This window comes from Dipteris shenzhenensis, chromosome 10 (genome assembly GCF_047967505.1).
Source record: "Dipteris shenzhenensis isolate YYH24624 ecotype China chromosome 10, Dip_SZ_1.0, whole genome shotgun sequence".
Classification (NCBI taxonomy): domain Eukaryota; kingdom Viridiplantae; phylum Streptophyta; class Polypodiopsida; order Gleicheniales; family Dipteridaceae; genus Dipteris; species Dipteris shenzhenensis.
The window spans coordinates 44,605,947-44,633,272 of NC_141605.1; the positions used below are offsets into that span (position 1 = coordinate 44,605,947).

General features: G+C 46.3%; 1 protein-coding gene across 1 annotated transcript in view; it reads left to right on the top strand.

Annotated features, from left to right (window-relative positions):
- Positions 1 to 1,741: 1,741 nt before the first annotated feature.
- Positions 1,742 to 27,326, top strand: part of LOC147897882 (MADS-box transcription factor 23-like) — a 62,935-nt gene continuing 37,350 nt past the window's right edge. The window contains exons 1-2 of the mRNA XM_087380500.1: positions 1,742 to 1,864; positions 2,295 to 2,491. Of these exons, the coding sequence (XP_087236626.1) occupies positions 2,310 to 2,491 (182 nt within the window). The 5' untranslated portion in view covers positions 1,742 to 1,864; positions 2,295 to 2,309. The remainder of the gene's footprint in view (positions 1,865 to 2,294; positions 2,492 to 27,326) is intronic.

A 27,326-nucleotide genomic window follows, 5' to 3' on the forward strand; every position in this document is an offset into this window, starting at 1 on the left:
GCATAGATTTAATCCATTTGTGTTTTTTGCTCCTTGGAAGAGATTGAAACTCATACGTCTTGAGGATGGTGGGGGGCCTTTAGCTACCAAAAGAACTATCTACCATTTCTTGCTATGTCTTTCAAAGTTTTGAATGTGCAGTTTTTTGTAGAACAAGTTGCTACTTCTTGCTACCACAACAAAGCTCATTTGCGCAATGGTTTGGATTTGCTCACTGTATTAGTGCCATGAGGAGCCGAGGGACCTTTTTTGTTTTCAAGCTTGTTGACGAATCTTGTAACAACTTTCTTTCTTACTGTAATAATTTGATTTATAATCTTCTACTTTCCATCAATGTGACTACACACTTCTTTTTGCATTAGCTTTTTGGGATCCCCACTAGACAATAATATTTCATGCTTCACCCTACTTTCATAATTACAAGATGCAATACATCCATCCATGCACCTCTTCCATATGTATGTATACGTGTCGCAATTTCGATTTTAAAAGCCCCCTCCATACTTGTACAGATCGTAATCATATTATATAAGTATTTTTAAAACCCCCTACTATCCGTAAATGGCTCGCAAGTGCCCAATGCCCGAAATTTATGATTCACTTGCAATAACAAGCATGCCAAGCATCTAGCTTTTAACCTGCAACATGACAAATTGCCAATACAATGGCTCCCCAACTCCTAAAAACTCATTTATGAGGAAGGCACCGATTGGAAAGCATCACAATGAAACCTAAGGTAGCTTTACAAGTTATACCCAAAGAGGGTCCTAAGGATGTTTGAGTAGTGAATATTAGTGGTAGCTTCAAATTAACAATTAAAAAATTTGCATGCTAAGGTCATGAAGTTGGGGAACATGCTAGGCTTTTTAACCTTAACAAACTGTATGGTCAAGTCAAAACTTCACGTAAACCACTCAAACGCTTTAAAGGTACTGCTTTCAAAATTCTTACAACAAGTTCAAATGCAATCTAGATCTTATCCAGAGCCACCCTCACTAAGCCAAACATTAACACTACTATATCCTTTACTTCAGAGGGTAAAAATTGTTAAGCAGTGTTATGAACCACTACCACTCTCAAAACTAGAGTCAAACCCACTCTTAAGTACCCTTGATTAAGGTGAAAACTTATATCCTAGATAGTAGGCTCCTAGAACAGTAGAAATCACGCCTTGTTTACAGATAGATCTTTACAAGGTTCCACCACTTTCAAAACCGTATTATGCTCTGAGCCCACCTTGCTCTAAGCCACCTTGACCAAGGGATAAGCCATCTATAAATGAGCTCATAAAATGTGGAACATATGGACTATAAGGGGTACAAGATCGTATGGACAAATCTAAATATCTGACTAAACAAATATTAGAATAGCTAATAATCTCTTACAAAACTAATCTCTTGACTCTTATTAGACCCTTGGGGCCTTCGGTCATGGGGTAAATATAGGAGAAGAGTGCATTCCCCTATTTTATGTACGTGCTCAGTAAGAGAAAACATCAAAGATCTCAATCCCACATCAAAGGTTCTCAAGACCTCGATGTCCTCTCCCGGAAGTCTTTCCTCTCATTTTTCAACTATCTCTATTCCATCAAGAAGTTATGTTTTTCGCTTGCATAAGTTCTTATGTTTTTCCCTAGGGTTAATATGGTGAGCAAGTTCCTAGCACCATTTCTCTACATTTGAACACCAAAACATACATGCTCACAATTGCAATGTTTGCCTAATTCCATGAAAAAGTATTAAGAGGGACTTTTAGGTTATGCCAACTGCAATCTTCGTCAATTTATGTAAAGCAGAGCTGCACACCGCAAAACGTGTGGGTGTGAGAGTGTGCTTGTGCTCTTGCTACTGCCTTTGAACTTCAGGTATGTTCCTTCCCACAGCTTTGCTTCTCCTTTTCCTACCAATCTCCTTCCTCCTATCATGCCTTAATTTCCCTTGAGCTCTTTTCTCTCGGCAGAGCGTTGCAGATCAGAATTGTTGACACTTTTCAATCTGGCCTGCATAATTGTTTGTAAGCTTAAAATCGAGAGGAGATTGCAAGTTGAAGCCTCCCCAACTCAAAATCGAGCACTGCTATCATAGATCATCATCGCCTTTTTGTTTTGCTGGCAGTTGGGAGGATATTTATTTCCTTCCTAGCTGATGCTTTGGGCACTCGGATCGCCTGACTGTGTGACAAAATGCACCGCTTCCCCTAAGGCCGTGTCGCGGATAGTTCTGACGTCATAGTGCAGAGAGTCCAAGCCGATGGCATGTTCAAGATCACCCCTAACAACTAACTTGTTATTTCAGGCTCGGACCGCGAAGATGGTACGACGCAAGATCAAAATTAGGCGAATAGAAAACGCCAGGAACAGGAGGGCCACTTTAAACAAACGGCGCCGTGGTTTTTTTAAAAAGGCCCATGACTTGTCGGTGTTGTGCGATGCGGAGGTTGGCGTCCTTCTGTTCTCGACGGAGGGTAAACTCCACCGATTTGCAAGCTCCAGGTATCACTGCTCTTTCTCTGAGTCTTACAAAGTTGATGTTTGTGATGTGACGCACAGTAGCAATGGTTGAGAAGGATTGTATCACTAGGATTTACGCAAATATCCCGCCATGTTCCCATGGAGGGTAGAGATTGCTATACTTAAGCTTTTTCAGCTCAATAATTCAGTTAGATGGCACCTATCTTCTATTTCTTGTGGCACGGAAGGTCGTACGAGATTGGTGACATGGGAAACACTATCCCAAATTCGCACGCCGTGTTCTCCTCAATGTTAGTGACTGCGTACATCTAGGCTTCTTAAAAGAGCTTCACAATTTGAGTGTTCCATTGTATATCCTTCAATTACATGAAATAGCACGTTACTAGACATTTACGCCACTAAGAGGAGATTTAAGCACCCATATGTCGAGTAGCTTAGGCTACATAGGGGGGCTATGAGAGACAAAAATCCAATGGCCTCTAAACAATGGCCTACTTACACTCACAATTGGTGCCCAAAAAATGGATGGGCTCGTGTGGATGTCAACCCGTATTAAGCTATGGACGTGGGTTTGAGTTTGCGCTCACTCATGGACGCCCACGTTTTCACGGATCTAATAATATTCACGCACCCAGTGGCTACATTAACTCATGCTTGAGGGCCGACACCAATGTGTAAACACCCTAAAGAGTGGCCTAGAACATAACACAACATTAATGGAGGAAATTTGTGCCCACCATTGTTAGTGTATATAAATCCCAATCTAGCGTTCATGATTCACATAGGTGTAGTGATATGATTTCTTTGTGGTCAAATCTTGCTTTCAAACCTAAGGAATCTACAAACCTTACACACACTTTTTTTTTTTGGTAATATCCAGTGCATATATTTATATGATCATAAATTTACATGATGGGAGGTCTCCGAAATGAAGAGTATCCCAAAGATCAGAAACATAAAAAGAAAAGCTCTATGCAAGAAGCATCCATATCACCCTCATGGAAGGCATCATATAAGGATTGCCGCAATGAGGCTCGGAAAGATTCATATGACTTGTGAATCTGCCGACCCAAGTATGCCAAATTATGCTCACTCCAGATTGTCCAAAGAGCCCAATATTGCACTTAAGAGAGAAATAGTGAGTATTGAGACAAAGACTTCATAAATCTTCCAAAGAGCCAGAAATGTTTCCCAAATCTGTGACTCGGGAAACGGATCGGAAGATAATCTGAAATTCTCCTGAGGAGGATCTTAGAACACGGGCAGTGCCAAAGCAAATGAATAACAGTCTCTGAAGGAGCCTGACATCTTAAACATGTGGATGGTGCAATGCGACGTTTAGCAAGTGTGACCCCCACTGACAATGTACCTGTCATACATCCCCAAAGAAAAAGTCTTTGTTTCAATGGCATTTTGAGATTGTTCCGCCACCATGAGAGGGGCTTCCTTATATGCCACAAAGAATTTAGCATATTGCTGAATCCATGGAGCAGGCTGAAGAAGCCTATAGGCTTTGATGGAGGTTAAGGCAGGAAGAGGAACATGATGAGTGCATGTAGCAGAGGGTTGCAATTGCCAATCCGTAAGCCTGTCTGTGTCAGCCACAAGAGGAACAGGTAGAAAAGGATGTAATAAATCAGCAATTTTCTTCCATATAGACCTATGATGCATTCCCAATGCATAGGAAGCAGTGGCCTGAGGAAAAGATAAGACATATCCATGATCATCTACCACATCATGTATGTATCTAATTCCCAATTTCATGAGATTGTATGCCCGAACAGGTTCCTGTAAAGTGAGCGGAATGTCAAAGATGGCACTCCAATGAATACTTTCTTTCCTCATTGAGTTTGTTCCCGAGTAATTATCAGGAGCCCATTTGACCTTAGAAAGTACTTGTTTCCAGTCAAGTATCAGAGCAGTAGAGAAAGGACAGCCAGGTATCTTCCCTACAAATCTGCCAATGACAATCTCCCAATGATCAGTAGTCCAATGACCATAAGCACAAGTCCTCATGTTGACACACATGGATGCTAGCATACAAGTCCATGGCTGTTGTTGGCGGAAAAAAGTATGCAGCATAGTTGCCTTCCTTGCAAGCACATGATATCTTATATTGAGGACATTAAGTCCACCATGCATCCTAGGAGAGCACACCATTTCCATCTTCATCAGTCTCAATGCTTTCACAGCAGTTTTGGTCCTCCATAACATCTCCATAGCTTGAGACATAAAGGCTGAAATATCCCTGGAGGACCAATGCAGCAAAGGCAAATAGAACTGGACATAGGATATTACAATGGACTGCACTATTCTGAGCCTGACATGAAGAGGCCAAGTAGAAATCTTCCAGTATTCCAGTTTATGTTGAAGTCTTTGGAAGATCCATTTTAGCTGCTGCTTCCTGGTGATATGCCATCCTATGGGATATCCCATATGCCTAACTACATCTTTGGAAAGCACCACCTGACCCGGTCAAAGAATAGAATGCCAATCACATTGTTTCAGGGGAAGTAATTTAGATTTGTCAAAATTGGCATGCAATCCCGCTGCCAAACCATACAATGAAAGAGTGGTCATAAGCATGTGAACTTCCGGGGAGAATTCTGTGGCATAAAGAAGGAATCATCAGCATATGCTTGTGCCAAAAAAGATGCAGCCCCAGGGATTTTAAGACCAGTCATCTGTCCTGTGTTACAAACCCTACACACACACACACACACACACACACACACATGGGGGGGGGAGAAAGAGAGAGAGAGAGAAGCGTTCAAATGTGAGTACTTTTATAGATAAAACGACTACGCAACAAGATAGATCAGTTAGACATGGTTTGTCACATGGTTGCTTGTCTTTTATGTCTTCATCATATATTTTGTCATGCAGCTACACAAACATGTTAATTTTTTTATCAGACTTGTTCTAGCTTAGCTTGATAGTCAAAGATCATTGCATATGTCTTAAGATCAATACCTCCATGATTCAAAAACCTATGTCATCAAGCTCATCGTTACATGCTCTAAACACCTCTAGCGTTCACATAAGATTGATTGCACATGTGGATTTCACAGGTCACAGGGAACAAAGAAAATCCATATGTATGATACGAATGTCAAAATTTTATACATGTGATCAACAAAGTCTTTTAATTCAAAAACTAAAGGGAAACAAAAAATAACTTTTAAAAAACTCTACAAATAATGTGCATGTGCACATGCATTTGTGAATGTGCTTGTCTATCTGTTTCATAAAGTACAAGTAAGGGGAGGTACATTGAAGGTTGTTTGGACTTGAAACCACGACCAAATAGAGAGTAGACAAGTATAGGACACAATTGAAGACAAGAGTATAGAGGTAAAGACAGCATCAACCAAGTTCAAATATGTACAATTATGCCATCAAGTATTTTGCAATGGGTATAAATACGACAAGTACACACTAATGCAAAAAAGATATGTAAGTTGTTGGAATCAAAAAGCAATGATGGCTCTCTAGTACACAAAGGTATGGAATTGCTTCAAATGGTTGGGCATGCTCGACAAAGGAGTATTATAGGGGAGACTTGAAAGGTGATTATGGAATTTTTTGAATGTTTTGTATTTTGAAAGATAATCTCACTTTTTTCAGGGAATCTCTCTCTCTCTCTCTCTCTCTCTCTCTCTCTCTCTCTCTGAGCAACCTGGCGCAGGGGCTTCCAGCCCTACTACTTGGAGATGATGTAGACCTCGCCCACGCCTCAAACACCCTTGCCACAGTGGTCATGGACGCAACCATCAGGTCTTTCCCCACGACTCGATCTGCACATGCCTCACTAGGGAATATGCCACAAAACCCTTGGTATGATGATGAGTGCAGAGAGATTAGAGCTCACCTCACACGTAAGCGAGCCCTTGGCCACTTGACATCACCCGAGGCACAACGGATCTCACAACGGTTGACATGCCGTAAGCAAGGAGCCTTCCTCACTCACAGAATGGACGAGGTGATCAATTCACTTCGAGGGGGGGATCCCACCATTGGCTAGGGGCTTCTATTGGAGGGGAAGCCGCCTATCCCCATCACAGACCAAGGAGTTTGGCACACTTAAGCATGCTCTCTTTATGATGTTCCGATGCAGGCACCACCTGATATGTCCACTATGTCCAGGCCCACCACTTGCCACTTGTTCAGTGCACAGAATGTGCGGGCTGCACTCAGTCGGCTTCATAACCGGAGAGCAAAGGACCATGAGGAGCTACGAACTAAGCATTTCGATCATGGACAGGAGGTTTTGGCTCTGTTCCTAGCGGCAGATGCTCAACCACGCCATATGTCAAGGCTTCCCACCCTCCTGGAGTACCACCACCATTTTACCAATACACAAGGCAGGTGATCCCATGGATATTGGAAACTATCGCACTCATGATTGGCCATACGATGGCCATGACCTATGGATCGGTACTGGAGAGGGCGATCAGCAACCATACAAAGGCACATGGGCAGCATGCTCTAGGGCAAGCAGGTTTCCGAAGACGGCACCACGTCTTCACCCTGAGGACTATCATTAAGGAGGTGAGGTCGAGCCGCCAAAAAGTCTACGCTTGTTTTGTAGACTTTCGAAAGGCCTTCGACACTGTCCCGCGATCTCGCATGATCAGGAGACTACAGGATATGCAGATTCCACAGGTTCTGATCTGGGGAGTGGTGAGCCTATACGAGTCCGTCAAAGGGAGAGTTCGTGCCCCAGGAGGGCTATCAGACTACGTTGAGAGCACGATCGGGGTAAAGCAAGGATGCCCTCTCTCACCGACTATCTTCGGGCTCTACATTGATGAGATCACATCTTTCATAGACCGCCTAGGAGGCGGGGGACCACTAGCTGACTTGATGATGCATATTCTACCATACACGGATGACATAGTCCTCCTGTCATCTTCGGCAAAGGGACTATACAGACATCTAGATGCCCTAGAGGTGTTCTGCAGAGAGAGAGACTTGATGGTTAACCTTGGAAGACCAAGGTCATGATCTTCAACACCTCTTACACAATGCTTCACCGACATAGTTTTACATACCAGAGTCAACCAGTGGAGATTGTGCAGTCCTACACATACTTGGGTGCAGTTTCATAGGGCTAGTTTTCACAATGACCCACGTAGCCAAAGCACGACTCACACAAGGGTATGGTGCTTTGGCCCGACTAGAGCGACAGTGCTTCGAGGCACACTTCCAGGATCCACCGACAAAGTGTTGGTTTTTCGACACTCTGGCGAGGCCGACTGCCATGTATGCGGCCCCTTTTTGGGGTGTGATCTTTCAGCTGCAGAATGGAGGAGATTTAAGCGGCTACTTATGATTATGGGCTCTAGGATGATTCGGAGTAAGCCCTCAGTTCCCCATCAGATAGTACAAGTAGAGTTCGCCATGACCCCTCTCCAAGTTGATGCCATCTTTCAAACAATGACATTCCTCCATAGAGTTTGGGACCTACCTCGCGAGAGACTTTCGAGACTGACACTAGTGTCTTCCATATGACTAGCAGATAGTGGGGTCAGTACAGCTTGGTATGCATGCATCACCGCATGGTTTGCCAATCATGGCATTCAAAGGGACCGACTTCCCCCGTTTTAGTATAGCATGGATGCACCGCCCAAGTTGATCCCACTGGATGAGATTAACCGCATCATACGGTTAGATCTCCTTCAGCTCCACACATCTCGCACTTGGGGGGGGGGGCCAGGAGTTCCCCAGCAAGACCCAACTCTACTATGACCATTTCCTAAGAGTATCGGAGGATGGGCTCATCATTAGACCTGAGTATCTCGAGGATAGAGGAGTCTCACAGGAGCTGAGGATTGCCATCAAACAGATGTGGGTCTCATCCCATTTGTTGAGGATCGAGGCAGGGAGAGCTGCAGGCATACCCTGAGAGCAGTAGACTTGCAAGTTGTGCACATTGGGGGCGGTCGAGACAGGAGCATTTTCTGTGTCTGTCCAGCCTACAATGAGATCCGAGGGCGCTACCATTGCCTTTTTCAGGAGGGGCACTGCTTTGGCCTACTCTCACAACTGATCCACTTCCAGGACTAGGTTTGTATTGGGCTCTACCTGATGGAGATGCGACGACATAGAGAGACGCTACGACATATCAGAGAGCAGCAAGATGGGACCACCGCACCATAGGGCACTGAGGTAGACTGAGCGTAGAGACAGGTCACGGATTTCTATGCATTTGACTCAACTTGAGGGCACTCTGGGGTAGAGGAGGAGAAGCTAGCCGACATGAGAGATGTATGGATCGATGGAGAGAGCTGACGCAGCACTGTTGGACGAGGGACATAGAGACCGTACACGATACGACAGACGACCACAGCACACGCGATCGAGGTTCGACCTATTTCAGCTCTCCTCAAGGGAGATCGATCAAGGCGAGGCATCACCCTTGACATAGCCCATTGGATGCAGAGATCAAGGAGACCACACCCTCCTAGACAGTCCGACAGAGGCAGATACGTGAGCTCTTTGCATCTCATCAGAGAGCCACCATGAAGCCTGGATACATGGAGCCGGTTCATGCACTTGTGACTCTAGCTCTGAGCACTTCATATTTTCATGCCACCCTCATGCTATTTTGCTACTTTTTTGCTATTTTGTACTAATATAGCATTTTAGTACTCAGCAAGGGCCTTAGCGAGCCCTTTGCCCCGTCCCACAGTGGTTTGTACGAGTTACTTGATTCTGTACTTTGTCCCATAGGCCTGCGAAGCCTCCTGCGGACGTTAATCTCTCTCTCTCTCTCTCTCTCTCTCTCTCTCTCTCCAGTGATCAACGTCTGATGAGCCGTTTCGACTCCGAGTTTGTACTCTAATCGAGTGAGAGGAGCATTTTGCATTCAGATGCCCTGTGTACTACGAGATAAGAGGTCGCTACTACTACCTTTTCAAAGATGGTCTTGGTTCTCTATCCAACTTCCTATCCTACCCAGATCAAAGATACCTAGAAGCCTTCATCCACGAGGTTGTCTGACATAGGGTGTGGTTGCTCAGAGCACATATAGGGAAAACCAGACCCCACTCAAAGCACGATCACTGAGTTTTTCCAACCGGACAGCACCATCCAGCACCACCCACGGAGACAGCGCCTTGAGGACCCAAGCCAACGCTTGAGACATGCTAGACCCGCAAGCACAAAGAGGGGCATATCACACTAGGGGACCTCCCTTCCCTATTCACCAAACCAAGGAACTATCCCACAAGAGTGAGGGTAGAACTCGTTCGTCGCAGCACTATAGCCAGGAGACCACAATGGGCCACACGTGTTGATAGTTGCCAATGACCTATCACAACTATATGCCACCACAGCACCCTAGTACATTGACGCCTCCCTCCCAGAGTTGATGCTCCTACGGTTCCCACTCCGAGAGCACAGAGAGCTCTCACTATGTACTGATGCTGTCATGATTTAGGACTTTGGGTTTCCTTTTGTACTCACCATGGGTGTTGATGCCTGCTTAGTGGCTTCATCCTCGGCTCATTCTATCAGTTTTTCTATTAGTCCCATTGACCCTCTTGAAGACTTTTAATAAAACTCTCTCTCTCTCTCTCTGTCACGTAGCCCAGGCTTGACTCACACGAGGACGGGGTGCTTTGGCCCGACTAGAGAGACAGTGCTTCCAAGCACACTTTCAGAATCCACCAACGAGGAGCTGGCTCTTCGACACACTAGTGCGACCGACGGCCATGTATGCAGCACCCTTCTGGGGATGTGACTTATTGAAGACCGAGTGGAGGAAATTCGAGCGGCTGCAGGTGACTATGGGGTCCAAGATGATTCGGAGTAAGCCCTCAATTCCACATGAGATAGTACAGGCAGAGTTCGCCATGGCTCCCCTACAGATTGATGCCGTCTTTCAGACAATGACTTTCATCCATAGAACTGAGACTTGCCTTGATGGAGATTACCGAGACTGGCCTTGGAGTCATCCAGACGACTAGCAGAGAGCAGAGGAGACACATGGTATGCACGGATATCCACATGGTTTACGAGGCACGATATCCAGATGGACAGGCTCCCCCCTTTTCAGTACAGCATGGACGCACCCCCTGAGTCAATCCCGCAAGAGAGATCAACCATATCATACAGTTAGATCTCCTTCAGCTCCATACGTCTCGGACTTGGGGGGAGACCAGGAGCTCCCCACCAAGTCCCAGTTCTATCGTGACCACTTCCTGAGAGTATAGGAGGAGGGATTTATCATCAGACCCCAGTATCTCGAGGACAAAGGAGTCTCTCATGCACTGAGGATTGCCATTGGACAGATCCGTGTCTCATCTCATGAGTTGAGGATCGAGACGGGGAGAGCAGCTAGCATACCCAGGGAGCAACGTGTTAGAAAATAGGAGGGAATGAATCACTCAATCCTCCACCCAAGATCTCTCCAACTCTCACACACTCAACTCAGATAGATGATCACAGATGCGACAAACACACACTCATAAATATAGACGGAGAGAGAGAGAGTATATACATCCACCGGATGGTGGGCAGAAAATGGCTCCAAGGGAGCAATACAAAACTCAGCAGGGTGCTGGAAAACAATGATGAACTCTCTCTCAGAAACTGCTCCAGATCTGAGTGCAGAACACGGCCTTGGAGAGGGGCTTTCAGTTTCGCACTGGATGCTGGAGTGAATGGAGAAGTGGGCCTTTTATAGGCACTGCCCAGGCCCCTTCAGATGACCGACCAGCAGGGTCGGTACCCTGTCTGGTGGCCGACCACATGGGCCGGGCCCTGGTTGGGCCGACTTGGCCTGCCACAGGCCCCTATATAAGGGTGCCCTGTGCAGCCAGTCTGCGCTGCTGCAGGAGCCCCCACATGAGGCCTAAAGCCCCTATATACCTGCTGTTGCAGACAGCGACCAGCCCATGTGCTGGTCGCCTATTTCTGCCATGCTGTCCTCCCTCTGTTTCTGGCCTGAGTCTCTCTCCCAGCCCTCCTACCTCTCACTGCCCCTTGTCCCCTCAAATCGGGGGCTCACAGGTGGGCACAGTGAGTTTCTAACACCCCCCCTCAATGTCACAACTGTGGGCCAATCCCCATACGTCTGATGAGGTGCTCCATCTGTTCTCGAGGGAGTGCCTTCTTGAAGAGGTCGGACAAGTTGTCGGCGGTCGGGCAGTACATGAGCTTGATCACGTCGTCGATGATGAGCTCTCGAACAAAGTGGTAATGAACTTCGATGTGCTTGGTCCGCGCATGGTACACTGGATTCTTGGCAATGGCTATGCAACTCTGATTGTCGCACATTAGCACTGTTGCGTCCTCTTGACACACGTCCATGTCCTCCAGAATCCACCTCAACCACAGTGTCTCACAAGCTGCTGTACACGCGGCTCTATACTCTGCCTCTGTAGATGCAAGGGCCACTGTGGGTTGCTTCTTACTTAGCCAAGAGCCCTAGTTCGATGCCTTTGGTATAGGTGATCCCATAGGTGCAAGTACCCTTTAGATACCTCAGCATCCGTAAACCTGCATCCCAATGACTCTTCCTGGGAGAAGCAGAGAACTGGCATAATAGCCCAACTGCATAACAAATATCAGGTCGAGTATTGGTAAGGTAAAGCAAACTTCCTACCAATTGTCGGATGGGGTCTTCCTAAGACGTTGGGACCGACGCAATCCGGAATTGCTACTCTCAGGTATATCGGTGACCCGAGAGTCTTCCAATGTTCTTAGGTACCATTGGGGCAACCTCTTCTGCTTCTCAGTGGGAGGAGGAACTGGAACTGCTTCTGGAACATCCTGCTCTTCCTCAGTACCTTGTGGAACATCAGCTTCCAATTTCGCCACCTCTTGGATGGTCAACCTGGGGCGGTGTGGGTTCGGGGGTTGAACTATCTCCTCCTTATTCTGAGGCTCCTCTTGGGGTTCAGGTTCCTTTTCCTCGAAGATGACATCCCGACTGATAAGGATCTGCTTCTTTAGTGGGTCGAAGAGTCGATAGGCCTTGGATTCTTCGCTATACCCAACAAAGATACATTGTCTGCTTGGGGAATCAAGCTTGGTCCTGTCTTCCTTGTGCACATGCACCCATGCGTTAGAACCAAAAATGCGAAGATGAGTGATAGAGGGCTTCTTACCATAAAATGCCTCATATGGAGTCTTGTCCTTGACGGCCTTTGTCTTGTCCTGTTGAGGATGTGTACTGCTGTATTTACAGCTTCACTCCAATAGGCTTTAGAAAGGTTCCTCCCTCGGAGCATAGCAAGCCCTGTCTCTGTCTCCGTGGTGGTTGTGTGCTTCCTCTCGGCCACCCCGTTCTGCTGAGATGTATGTGCTCTGGTGAGTTGTCGCTTGATCCCATGCTTGCGACAAAATGTGTTGAACTCATTTGAGGTGAATTCTCCCCCCCTGTCTGTACGGAACATCTTGACATTCTCCCCTATCTCCTTTTCAACTCTGGCCTTCTAGTCCTTGAACTTCTCGAAAGCCTGTGACTTTTTAGCCAAGCAATACACCCAGGTCATTCTACTGAAATCATCCACAAAGAGAAGTGAGTACCTGGATCCTGCCCACGATGCTGTAGACATTGGGCCACAAATATGTCGGCATGAACCAACTCAGTGGTTTGCTGGCCCGAAACGAGGCCTCTTGTGGGAACTTGTCCCTGTGCTGCTTGCCTTCTAGACAAGCCCTACAGACACCATCCTTGCTTGTAATGGGTGGAAGTCCATCCACCATCTTCGATTTTGACATTTCAGCCAAGGTTCCATAGCTGACGTGACCGAAGCGCTCATGCCAAAGTTTGGACTTTCCGTTGTCTTCATGAACCAACATTGCACTGAGGCGGTACAGTCCGTTTTCTTCAACTCCTTGGGCCACTATCTGTCCATTTGCTTTGGATGTCACAGTGACCTTGCCGTCCTCAAAGAGAACTGACATGTTGTTCTTGTCCATCTGACTTACAGACAGTAAGTTCTTGCAAAGGTTGGGTACATAAAGTACTCCAGAGATATCCTTCTCCTCACCCGCGGTCGTAATGAAAGGAATGCTACCAATGCCCTTCACAGGACATGTCCGGCTATCCCTGATAGAAACTTTGGGATCCGGGTGTGTACTTTCCATGGTTTTGAACCAAGTCTTTCTGTTAGACATGTGCTTTGAAGCACTGCTGTCAACATACCAACCCTCTTTTCCTTCACTGACTGCAATGGCTGAACAATGTTCACTGATTAAAAACAACTGTCCAGTTGTCACATTGGCAGAATCATTCTTAGGCTCTTCTTTGTTCCTGGCTTCTCTCTTCCGCTTCTGATCTGCCTTCTTCTTTCGGCATTCTTTGGCAGAGTGGCCAAGCTTTTCACAATAAAAGCACTTCATTTTCTTCTTTCGGTCAGCGTCCTCTGACTTCTTGAACTCCTTTGACTTGCCTTTTCCAGGCTTGTCTTTGGCCACTAATGCCTTCTTGTTGGTTTGCGTAAAGAGTTCCTCTCGAGCCTCCTCCTGAAGCAGGAGTGGGCCAAGCTCCTCAAAGGTGATTGGCTTAGTCCGTTGACCCGCAGTGACCGTAGTCACAAAACTTTTGAAACTCCGTGGCAACTTGTGGAGTGTGAGCAACGCCAATTGACTCGAGTCCACCTTCTGCCCAACCGTTGTGAGCTGGTCCCGCACGACTTTCACCTTGCACACTATCACCCTCATTCATATCAAGATTATAAAGTTGGTGCCGAAGAGTAATGATACGGGCTGTATTATCGGTTTCATACAGCTCCTTCAGTATGGCCCACGCCTCTGAAGACGTCTCTGCCAACTGAATCACGGCATCTGCTGTCGTGCCAATTAGCATTGCTAAGGCTTGAGCATCCCTCTCCTCCCATGCACTGAGTTCATCCGCATCTGCTTCAAATAGAACATCACCTCTTTTGTCCACAATGTCCTCCGGCTTTACCTTGGTCCCAATCACTATCTTCCACAGCTTCCGTGCCGCCAGATGGCTTCGGATCTTGACTTTCCAAATTGGATAGTTCGTCCCATCAAGCTTTCCAGCTTCACCAAAATTGGGAATGAATGAAGAAGGAAGATGACTGGAGGAGGAGGAAGAACGAGCAGTGGGTGTAGAGGCTTCTGAACGCTGATCCATCTCGGTGAATAGCAAACTGAAAAAACTGAAGCAAAAAAGATGTACTGACCTCCCGTGCTAGCCTGAGCTGAAAACGGAATCGCCTTTTTGCCAAGGGACTCCTTCCTTCAGAGAGTGCTTTGATGAAGAAGAGTTGAGAGCCTATGGCTCTGATACCATGTTAGAAAATAGGAGGGAATGAATCACTCAATCCTCCACCCAAGATCTCTCCAACTCTCACACACTCAACTCAGATAGATGATCACAGATGCAACAAACACACACTCAGAAATATAGACGGAGAGAGAGAGAGTATATTCATCCACCGGATGGTGGGCAGAAAATGGCTCCAAGGGAGCAATACAAAACTCAGCAGGGTGCTGGAAAACAATGATGAACTCTCTCTCAGAAACTGCTCCAGATCTGAGTGCAGAACACAGCCTTGGAGAGGGGCTTTCAGTTTCGCACTGGATGCTGGAGTGAATGGAGAAGTGGGCCTTTTATAGGCACTGCCCAGGCCCCTTCAGATGACCGACCAGCAGGGTCGGTACCCTGTCTGGTGGCCGACCACATGGGCCGGGCCCTGGTTGGGCCGACTTGGCCTGCCACAGGCCCCTATATAAGGGTGCCCTGTGCAGCCAGTCTGCGCTGCTGCAGGAGCCTCCACGTGAGGCCTAAAGCCCCTATATACCTGCTGTTGCAGACAGCGACCAGCTCGTGTGCTGGTCGCCTATTTCTGCCATGCTGTTCTCCCTCTGTTTCTGGCCTGAGTCTCTCTCCCAGCCCTCCTACCTCTCACTGCCCCTTGTCCCCTCAAATCGGGGGCTCACAGGTGGGCACAGTGAGTTTCTAACACAACGGCTATGTATGCTTTGCACACTAGGAGCGATTGAGATAGAGGAGCATTTCCTATGTGTCTGCCCAGCTTATTATGAGATCAAGGGATGATACCATTGCCTGTACCAGGAGGGGACTGGCTTCAGTCCACACTCACAATTGATGCACTTCTAGGATCAGGTCTGCATTGGGCTCTATCTACTTGAGATGCGCCAGCACAGGGAGACCTTACTACGACAGATTAGAGAGCAAGAGGAGGCGATCAGACCACAGGACAGAGAGGCTGACAGAGCACAGTGCCACATCATAGATTTCTATGCATTTGAGTCAGCTCCAGGACACATCAAGATGGTGGTGGAGGAGATAGCTGACATGCACGCAGCTTGGATTATTGAGAGAGGGATGCAGAGGCCACCTGCAGCACAGAGAGTGACCAGAGCACACTCCATTGAGGTCCGCCTTATCACAGCTTTCCTCAGGCGAGGCTGACCGAGACGAGGGGTTACTCGAACATAGCCCAACGAGTTTAGAGATTGAGGAGACCACGTCCCCCTCCGCCACCACAGCATGACACAGCTCCACAGACGCAGATCCGAGACATTTTCACCGCTCAGGCGAGCCACCACGGTGCCGGGCTTTGGCTTCTATGCCTGAGTCTCAGATCTCAGACAGTCTCCGAGTTATATATCTATCTTTGCTCGAGCTATTGAGCTCTGTAGAGTTATCAGGTGATCATCTTATCAGTTTAGCAAATTTTAGCAAATATCAGTTTAGCAATCTTAGCAATCAGCAAAGGCCTTAGTGCGCCCTTAGCTCTAGCTCACAACTGCTTGTATGAGATCATCCTTTTGGTGTACTGTGTACGTTGTCCCACAAGCCCGTGAGGTCTTTCGAGGACGTTAATACATCTCTCTCTCTCTCTCTCTCTCTCTCTCTCTCTCTCGCCGTGACCAGGAGACAACATAGGATCGCATCCACAGGGGGCCGGCAACACTCCATATCTGATTTTGTGCTATCGCTCCCTTGCACTTGACGAGGGGAAGGGACCACATTGACCTTCGAGCACATTTATGACGGCAGTTGAGGATGGTAATGCAATAGATGACTATGACTATGTAGAACACAGTTTTTTTGCTTTTGGATGGGTGTGGATGCTCGGTTAGTAGCTCCTAGATTTGCATCACGTTTTCTCATAGTCTCATAGACCCATCAGTCTTCCGAAGACTTTAATAAATAAACTCTCTCTCTCTTTGATCTCCTACAGTTACACACATTCCAAACTTGGTTGGCACCCAACAAGCTTCCAATGGAACTCAGCTTCTACAAGGGCCACTGTTTACAAATCATAGAGTAGGGCTTCATTGATCCTTCGAAATATACCTAGATCCATCTCCCACATTCGTTGAGGATATTGATTGAGCGTTCAGTGTCTCATCACACTTGAGAATGGACGGGCTGAGGGTATACCTCAAGAGACCTACATGTGTGGCATATTAACATATTCAATACCACCCCTTGGAGAGTCTCATAGGAATGAGTCAAGCTTTTCATTCAGATATTAGATCGAGTCGAAGAAGCATTTTGGTTTCTGGTGCCCTGTATACCATGAGATTCGAGGTCATAATCACTCCCTATTTAGAGATGGTTTCGAGCCTCTCTCTCGCTTCCTCTCTTGCCGACATCAAAGATGCCTTGCCACCTTCATCCATGAGATTATCAGACACTGAGAGCACTTGCTCAGGACACAGAGGAAGAGTCAAGTCACACAGATAGACTCTAACCAGGGCATGATCACGGAGTTTTTCTAGCCAGATCGTACTTACTAGCAGATCATGAGTAGTCGAAGAGGCCGAGATCCAGAGCTAGTGACACAACAGCACAAATTATGCTTGGGGATCTTTTCTCCATGTTCACTAGACGGGGGACACGACCGACTGAGGTTACAAGGGCTCTTGTCAATTGTAGGGCCGTTGCTAGGAGACCACAGCGGACCACACGCGCAGACCATTGTCAATGCCCTATCAAGGTTTCCTATCATCAAAACCTCGGTCATCGTTAGACTCCCCTTGATCTTCCACCCTAGCCACGGGTCTAGACTTGTATTTGATTTGATTCACTGTGGGTGATGGTGCCCAATTCGTGGCTCCGCCCTTTCAACTAATTATATCACGTTCTTTTAGTCTCAAAGACCCTTCACACTTTCAAAGACTTCTGATAGAATTTCCTCTCTCTCTCTCTCTCTCTCTCTCTCTCAAAATCAACATCTGATGAGTCATATGTGGTGCCTAACTTAGACTTTGACATAAAAAACCCCTCAAGCCCCCAAATATACTCGCATCCTGTGCAACATTTTTGCCACTTAATGTGATGATTAAAGTGAGTGAAAAAAGCAATTCCTAAGAACTTCGGATGAGACATAACACATGCCTAGATATATGATGATATCTTGGTGGAACCAAAAGGGGTAAACGAGCGGAGGATACTCATTCTTAAAGCGTTAAGACTTTGAGAAAGCAAAGGAAGAAACCTGTATTTTAGGTGTATGGGAAAGGACCATGCCACTAGGGACTACCCTAAGGACTAGTAATCATGAGAGAGTAAGAGTTTTTGAAGTATAAAAACTCGGCCCACATCATTTTATGTTTGAAGCGTCTGTAGGGTTACGCCCAACCCTTTTTCTATACCTATTTATCTATCTATATGTATTTGTATATGTGTATATGTGTCTGTGTGTGTGTGTGTGTGCGTGTGTGTGAGCATGTGCGTGTGCGTGTCTCTCACTTGTTTCAAAAAATAAAAGCAAATAAATAAATAAAAATTGCATGCAATGGGCTTTGCAGAGTTTCTCATTTATTTTGATATGTGCTCCTTGTTGGAACTATCGGAGTCCTAGTGTGTGTGGTCCTAGAGTCCTAGGAGTGTCCTACAATTATGTGAGTGTGAAGAGTCTTGAGGCCACTTGTGCCACCTCATGTGGTAGATGTGATTCCTCACCTATGTTATAGGATCTAGATTCTCTTGTGTGTGACCTCATCTATGAGGTGTCTGTAAGGGTTGCCAAGCCTATAAAAGAGGCTATGTACTTGCTGTGATAGTCAATCTATGAACATCAGTTTATGCCTCAACTCTTGTCTTCAATCATGTGATCAAGTCTCTCACCCTCTCCTCATTTCCATCAAATGGTATCAGAGCGGGTCTTCCCTGACTGAGCCTTACCTCTCGCAATGAAGCGTCCTGCCCATCCTTCACCACTCTTCCGCTTGCCCATCCGTCGTCGTCACTCTGCTGCGACAAACTGAGCTCCTTCCGCTGTGCCACTCTGCTCGTTCTGTGCTCGCCACTTTGCTCGTTCTCTGCTCGCCCCTCTGCTCGTCATCTGCTGCACCTCTCTACCCACGCAGCTGCTCCTGCTGCCCATGCTTCTCCTTTTGCCCACGCAGCTCGCCATTCTGCCCGAACACCTGCTGGTCCGACCTGCCGGATTCGAACCTGCTGCTCCCACGCTGCTTCTAGTTGCCCACGCAACTGGTTGCCCACGTAGCTAGACCTGCGACGGCGCCAACCATGGAGTTGACTTGGCGACTGACGATCTGAGGGCTGTGGCCATGGACTCGCACAACAGACCTGAGTTGTTGCTCTACGCTGCATCCTGAGTACTATCGTAACTCGTCATCTCTGGTTGAGCGCAACAACTCGTCACCTGCCCGACATATCCTTTGAAGCTGCATCGCTTATCTGCAGCTGCTCATCGCGTATCTCTTGGGCTGATCTAATGATGTTCCTCTTTCTTTTGGAACTACGCTGTTGATCTTCTTCGTTCGCCTCTCCACATGAGCTCCATTGACCAGCAAACAGTCCGTCTGAGATATTCTGCGTTTTTGAAGATTTTTGCCTCATTTTGGGTGAATTTGTTGGGGCTTTTATGGTCTGAAGCTCCCCCAGTGTTGCTAGAACACTATGCTCTAGGAACTTTTGAAAAGCCCCAATTTTCTGCAAACCCTAATTTTTGCAGCAAACCCTAACCCTAAAATTTAGGGCTTTTCTGTACTGTGTCTTCCTTTGGCATATTTGAAGCTTCTACCATGCAAAATTTGGGCCTTTTCTTGAAATCTAAGTAAACATTGCAAGGGATTTAGACACTGGCTGTAATAACAGCTAAGACCTTCCCACCAATGGATAGCATAAAAAACTCCTTGCTCATCGAGAAATTCTCAAGGAGCAATTTCCCAACTTGGCAGACAAAACTCCGGCTTCTTCTTATGCGAGAAGGGATATGGAATATCACCAATGGCAAGGAGCCAAAACCCCAAAGTGATGATGCTAGAATCAGTTGGTGGCAGAACCAAAATGATAAAGCAATGGCTATCATTGGCCTAGCTTTAGCTGACAACCTTATCCACCATGTGGATTTTGATAAGACAGCAAACGACGTTTGGGAAAAGTTAGAGAATTTGTTTGGAAATAAGATCAATAATTCCAAAGTATTTCTCAAACAAAAACTCTTCAAGCTCAAGATGAAGGAAACTGAAACCCTCAATGAACACTTGAGCAATCTTGGGTCAATTCTCCAACAATTATCTGCCATCCGAGCCATTGTTGAAGATGATGATCAAGTTGCTGTACTTCTCTCAAGTATTGAAGACATTTCCAAGTACAATGAGATCCTTGCTGTCCTAAGAGTCAGCCGCAATATGAGCTTTAAGGATATGGTAGCTCATCTCATTGATGAGGATTGTAGGCTTACAGAGAAAGCAGAATCTTCCTTCGAATCTGGCAAAGCATTCTTTCTCAAGAATAAGCCCAAGAAGAACGGAAAACCTCTTAAATGTAATTACTGTCAGAAACTTGGCCATCCAGAGGATCGTTGCTTCAAGAAAATGGCAAAGGTACAAGCCAAAGAACATGCCAATCTGGTTGCGGAGCAGAGCGAGGACGAAGACGATGAAGCTACACCTTCTGGACCTGAGGAACAAGCATGCACTGCTGCTATTTTTGGTCTATCCCTCCATGAGGTGATAGATGAAGAGTGGGCTTTCTAGAGTCGTGTGTGTGTTAGGTACTCTACCTTTGGTAGTCTCCCTAAAATGATGTAATAATTTGTCATTTTGTGTGCCTTGTCCTATAAAAGGCTCCACTTATTTCCATGTACCCAGTTAGGAGATAGGGGGGTTATTATGTCTTTCCTTTATCAGGCCTGGCCGAGTTCCAGGATGTTGGTGTACTCTTTAGACCTATGAGTTGGTCATGCATCCATGCTCAGATTTGAGTCTCTGATCACGTTGACACCTAAGCCATGAGAGTGCTTGGTTCAACCTCTGAATTATGCTCAGTTGTTAGCCTCTGAGATTGCTTGGGATGCACAGTCTGGATGATGTCATAGTTTCTCACCCTAGCTCCGAAGGGGGGTTTGTTGGAACTATCGGAGTCCTAGTGTGTGTGGTCCTAGAGTCCTAGGAGTGTCCTACAATTATGTGAGTGTGAAGAGTCTTGAGGCCACTTGTGCCACCTCATGTGGTAGATGTGATTCCTCACCTAGATTATAGGATCTAGATTCTCTTGTGTGTGACCTCATCTATGAGGTGTCTGTAAGGCTTGCCGAGCCTATAAAAGAGGCTATGTACTTGCTGTGATAATCAATCTATCAACATCAGTTTATGCCTCAACTCTTGTCTTCAATCATGTGATCAAGTCTCTCACCCTCTCCTCATTTCCATCACTCCTCCAAAGAGAAGATTTTTAGTTTGGAAGAGATTTTTAAACAAAAACTAGTTTCATTTGAATGCTACTTCTCTTGAAAGTTTAGCCACTTGTTGCCTCTCACATTATTATCACTTCTCTCACATTCAACTTTAGAATTCCTAGTATAGCTACGGGCATGATCTCAAGAATTTGCCTATCATCTCTTATTACATTGGAGAATGATTTACCAATGTATTTTTATAAAAATGAGTTACCAATTTTTTTAAATAAAGACTAACTTTTCTAGGCTATATAAATTTTAATTGCATAAATTGCTAATAGGTGATAGCCTAGTTTAGTAGATTTGAGGATGGGAGAGACAAGGCGATGCTTCAAATTGGTCACGGGTGGCTTCGAAATATAGATACGAGTTTCTTGTCTATGAAAGTTGGTTGCTTTTGATGTGCTTTCTTACACTTCCTGTTATATGTATCCTTAGATATGCGCCGGTCAACCAGATCATATGTGAGGACCTTCTACAGCTACACACATTTAGGACCTTTGGCACTGAGTGAGCTCCCATTAAAGCTCAGCTTCTATAAACATCACTGTTTACGGATTTCCAATGAGGGCTTTATTGACCCCCAGGATATACTTGGATTTATCTCCCTCAGTCATTAAGGATCTCTATTGGGCAGTTTCGGGTTTCATCACACCGACTCCCATATTGCGAGTGGGCGAGCTTAGAGAGAGACATATTTGCTTACGTGATACACATGAGATGCAATTAGAGGAGCATTTCATCTTCAGATGCCCTCGACATTACGAGATCCGAGGCCGCTACTATTGTCTCTTCAGAGATAGCTCCGGAATGCTCTCCCACCTTTCCTATCCGGATCAAAGATGCTTGGCTGCCTTCATTCATAAGACAGTTAAGCGGAGCGCACACGTGATCATACAGACCCTTGTTCCTCAAGTAGTCGACGAGACAGAGATCCCAATTCAATGACACGACATACCCAACAAAGGGAGGACACACCAGGCCGCACCCATAGATAGCCCCCAATACTCTATCTCTAATACTATACAACTGCAACCTCACCAACCCTTGGATCCACCACGACCTCTCTTCTAGAGCTCCAGTATCTGTTGTATCGGGCCAAACTATGGCACATGACTTGATGTGACCTGATGATGACGACGATGTAGATCATGTTGCTGTTATGACAAATGTCACACTAATGCTTTCTAGGACTATGTAGATTTTAGCATATAGCATGGGTGATGATGCTCATTTTAGTAGCTCCACCCCTCCAACTTGTTTATCAGGTTTCTAGTAGTCTCATAGACCCATCGGTCTTCCGAAGACCTTAATAAACCCTCTCTCTCTCTCTCTCTCTCTCTCTGGATTTCCACTAGATGGTAACTTAGTAGGATTGTGCCGATTCATAAGGGGAGAGATAGCAGGATGGCGAAGAATTATCGGACAATCATGGTGAGCAGTCTAATGGCAAAGCTATATAGCACTATTCTTGAGCAAAAAGTCGGCACATGGGCAGAAGAACAAGGAGTCAAGGCACCATCCCAAGCTGGGTTCCGTCCCAAGCACTCAACGGTTGATCATTTAGTTGCCATAAGAGCTGCAACTGAAGAAGCCAAGCATAAGAAAGAAACTGTCTACTGTTGTTTCGTACACTTCAAGAAAGCTTTCGACACAGTCCCACGTAAGAAATATGGGAAAGACTAGAAAAGCTCAAAGTCCCTCAAGAACTCAAAGAGGCCATGTATCAACTCTATGAGAAGGTTTTAGCAAAGCTAGCACAACCGCTAGTAGACGGATCATGATCCATGAGAAAAGCTGTAATAAAAGGTGACATAGGGGTTAAGCAAGGCTGCCCCCTCTCAACAACGCTTTTTGGTCTCTTTATCGATGATTTGGAGGGGTGGATGGGAATACACAGCAAGGAAGGTGTTCAGATTGCAGGATACACTTTACTAATGCTTATCTATGCAGACAATGTGGTATTCTTTGCAAGGAGCAAGGCGAATTAGGAGGCACATTTAGGTGTACTACGAGAATTTTGCAAATACTCAGAAAAGAAGGTCAACATAGATAAGACAAAGGTAATGGTGACTGGAACACATAATAGACAAGTAGATGTCACCTTGGAAGGGGAGCCCCTGGAAGCGGGAAGGAGGATTCTGCGGGGTTTAAAAGCCTTATATAGCTTCCCAAATAAATGCTGGAAGACTCATTTGTGGAATTGGGAGATGAGAAAGTTTCTATACAACATGCTTGTACAGACAGTAATACTCTATGGATGCCCAACTTGGGCATCTAGACTTTCTAGGATGTACTGGGAAAGGATAGAAACTCTACACAACGTTTCTTGATAGGGGAGTTAGGGGTAAAGGCACAGACACCTTACCCCATCCTACTAGCTGAAACAGGAATGATACCTGTCAATTTATAGCTTACCTCAACAAAGTTAAAAAGATGGATGCCAGTAGGATACCACACAAGGCGATGGAAGCTACACAAATTAAAGGGTGGTACAAAGAGGGAATGAAGTGGATGGAATCATGGGGTAAAACAGCTGCTGATATACCAGAAGATGCATGTGAAATCAGGGAAATAGTTACGCAGAAAATGACACAGAAGCTATGGCAAGACCCGGGGACAAAAATGCAGTTGCACAAACAAGAGATCAACTCAATGGACAGCTATGGAATGCAGATATTCCTCGGGGAAGACATCAATATTTAGAAGACATTTAATCTGCAAAATCAGACTAGGTGGAGAGGGGTAGGTGGGCAAGACCCAAGAACCCCAGAGAGGAAAGGACCTGTAAAATCTGCCCCACGGGAGAGGTAGAATATTAGCAGCATGTGCTCCTAAGATGTAGAGCCTACACTCACATCAGAGAAAGATATGAGGGCAGCAGAGACAATTTGAAAAATCTGTTGGTACAGCCAGCCAAGAAGCTAGGAAGCTACTTGAAAGGGGTATCGCAACATCGAAACAAGGTATTGGGTCTATAGCACACAAGATAGCCCAACAAGTACTCACTACATAAAGTTTGCTATATTTTCTTCCACTGGTTGTAAAGGATTATTATTACTTGATAGTGATCGCCAGTCCCATAGATCCTGAAGGGTCTCACAGTGGACTTTTCATTCACTAGTTGTAAGGGATCACTATTAGTTGATAGTGATCACCAGCCCCGCCAGCCCCATAGATCCTGAAGGGTCTCCAGTGGACGTCAATACAATCATATCATATCATCTCTCCATAATGAAACTTCATAATGGTCGAGCGAAGGATCATGAGGGGCTATGCACTGAGTTCATTGCATATGGGGTTAACCTCCTAGCCCCGATCTTAGCAAAGCTTTTTAATGAAGCTGTTTGTTTGGGGTTTCCACGCACCTAGACCATTAACACTATTTCACCCATCCACAAGGCAGGGGATCCCATGAGCCCGGAGAATTACAGAACCATTATGACTGGAAATGTCATGTCCAAGATTTATGCATCAGTGCTTGATTCTGAGGTTTGTCGATTTGCAGAGTGTCGAGAACTTAGAGCAACAGGACAGGCTGGATTCCGACGTGATCATGGAACTATGGATCACATTCTCACACTCAGTGTTATCATCGGGGAGGCGAAGGCACGGAAGCAAAGGGTTTACTGTTGCTTTATGGATTTCCGCAAAGCATTTACACGGTTCCAAGAGCCCGCCTCCTCCAGCGCCTACAGGATTTGGGTTATGACCAGGAGATCATTTGGGCTGTCGTGGCACTTTACGAGGGCAGAGTCCGGGTAGGTTATGGGTGGACAAACGAGATCATGAGCACTATTGGGGTCAAACAAGGGTGTCCTTTATCACCTACCCTGTTTGACCTCTACATTGACGAGCTCGAGACAATGATGCAGACACGAGGGGGGATGGATGCTCTCTTGCTAGCACGCTGATCCAGATATTGTTGTATGCAGATGACGTAGCACTTTTGTCTTCCTCAACAAAGGGGCCCTAGAGACACCTTGACACACTACAGTTTTTTGTGACTCTCATGATTTGAAGGTCAACCTTGGTAAAACCAAGGTTATGATCTTCAATACATCTCGAGTTGTCATGCACCATGAGCAGTTCACGTTTGATGGGTCACCTGTTGAGATAGTTTTGTCCTTCACGTATCTTGGGGTTGTCTTCTCCAGACCCATCTTCAATTTTAGACCCGCGATGCAAGCCCACCTGGGCAGGGGATACGCTTCATTGGCCAGACTAGAGAGGCAGTGCTTCCGCTCACACTTTCACGATCCACGGCCAAGGGGCTGCTTTTTGACTCCTTGGTCCGCCCAACGGGGATGTATGGCAGCCCTTGTTGGGGGCCAGACTTGTCGGATATAGAGTGGGCTGGTGTGGAGCGGCTACAGGTTCTCATGCTATCGCGGTAAGCCATCCGTTCCTCACCAAATCATTCAGGCTAAGTTTGGGTCATCCCCATTACAGGTAGATGCTGCATTTCAGGTCATCATGTATCTGTATCGAGTCGAGGAGTACGGGGATTACACTTCTAGGCGCAGCAAACTACCATGGCTAGCATTATCCACCTCTATGGCACTTTCAGTAGGAGGTGACTAGAGATGCTGGTATGCACGCACAGAGAGATGGTTTGAGCAACAAGGGCTCCACATGGATAGACTCCCTCCCTTCCAATACAGTATGGATGCCCGTTTTCTCCCCTCCTGTCAGACGAGGTCAACCAGGTAATCCGTGAGGATCTCTTATAGCTACACACATTTCGGACCTGAGCGAGCTTCCAGTGAGCTCAGCTTCTACAAAGATCACTGCTTGCATATTACAGAGGAGGGTTTCATTGACCCACCAGGATACACGCAAATCCACTTACCCCACTCACTGAGGATCTCTATTGGGCAGTTTCGGGTCTCTTCACATAGATTTCATATCGAGAGTGGCAGAGCAGAGGGCCTACCCAGGGAGAGGCGCATATGCACATTATGTGACTGACAAGAGGTTGAGACGGAAAAGAAATTCATCCTCACGTGTCATGTTTACTATGAGATCCAAGGACATTTCTACTGCCTCTTCAGAGATAGCTCTGGGGTTTTGTCCCGATTCCTCTCCTATCCACACCAGAGATGCTTGGCGGCCTTCATTCATGAGGTAGTCAAACATCGCGAGAGGCTACTTCGATAACGGAGACAGGAGCAAACTTCTTCCTAGGCAAATCTCTCTTAGAGCTCTATCACGGAGTTCTTCCTGCCAGATCACACGGACCCCCACGATACGAGGCCTCGACATAATCGTGACATAGAGCCCGTGACTCCACAGCTCAGACAGAGGGTTGATGTGCAGATTACAGTTGGGGATATCCCCTCTCTGCTCAAAGTCGGAGCCCAGCCGACAGGGGTTATTGTAGCCCTTGCTAGGCGTAGAGCTATGACCAAGAGACGTCACAGGGCCACACCTATGAGCAGCCGACATCACTCTATCGCCGATTTCATGCCTTCGTTGCCTCATCCAGCCTGATGTCTTGATGATGATGATGATGATGTTAATGATGATGATGATGATGATGATGATGAGATTCATATGTAGTCGACCACTATGTTGTACTTAGTACTATCATTTTGCATTTTTTTCACTCTGCATTGGTTTTGGATGCTCGTTTAGTAGCTCCACCCTCACAACTCGTTTGTACCAGGATTTTCACAGTCTCATAGACCCATCGGTCTTCCGAAGACTTTAATAATCTCTCTCTCTCTCTCTCTCTCTCTCTCTCTCTCTCTCGCTGCCTTTGTTCCCGACACTTTGCTCCTCCACACCCTCTCCTTACTAGGCTGACCTCCATAAGCTAGGCTAGGGGTTAGTCCCTATCCATGGACGCAAAAGCTGAGCTGTAGCCATAGACTGCCGCCTAAACCTATGTGCGACCTATTTTGTGCTACCGCCATAGCCAACCTTTGTTGGAACTTCAACCGAATGGGAAGCAAGGCCTGTTACTGGTGGCAGTTGATGGAAGCTTCAAGTATGGAGCAAGCCTGCTGACCTGTTCCGTGCAAATATGTAGCTACCTGCAGGAGTGTTAGGGGGCAACAATCAGTTGCATAGAGGAGTCAACAACAGGAGCAGCAACCAAACCTTTCCAACTCATGTTTGCATATCTCATGGAATCCCCTACCTTCACCTCACATATCACTAACTTCTCTGTCTCGCCA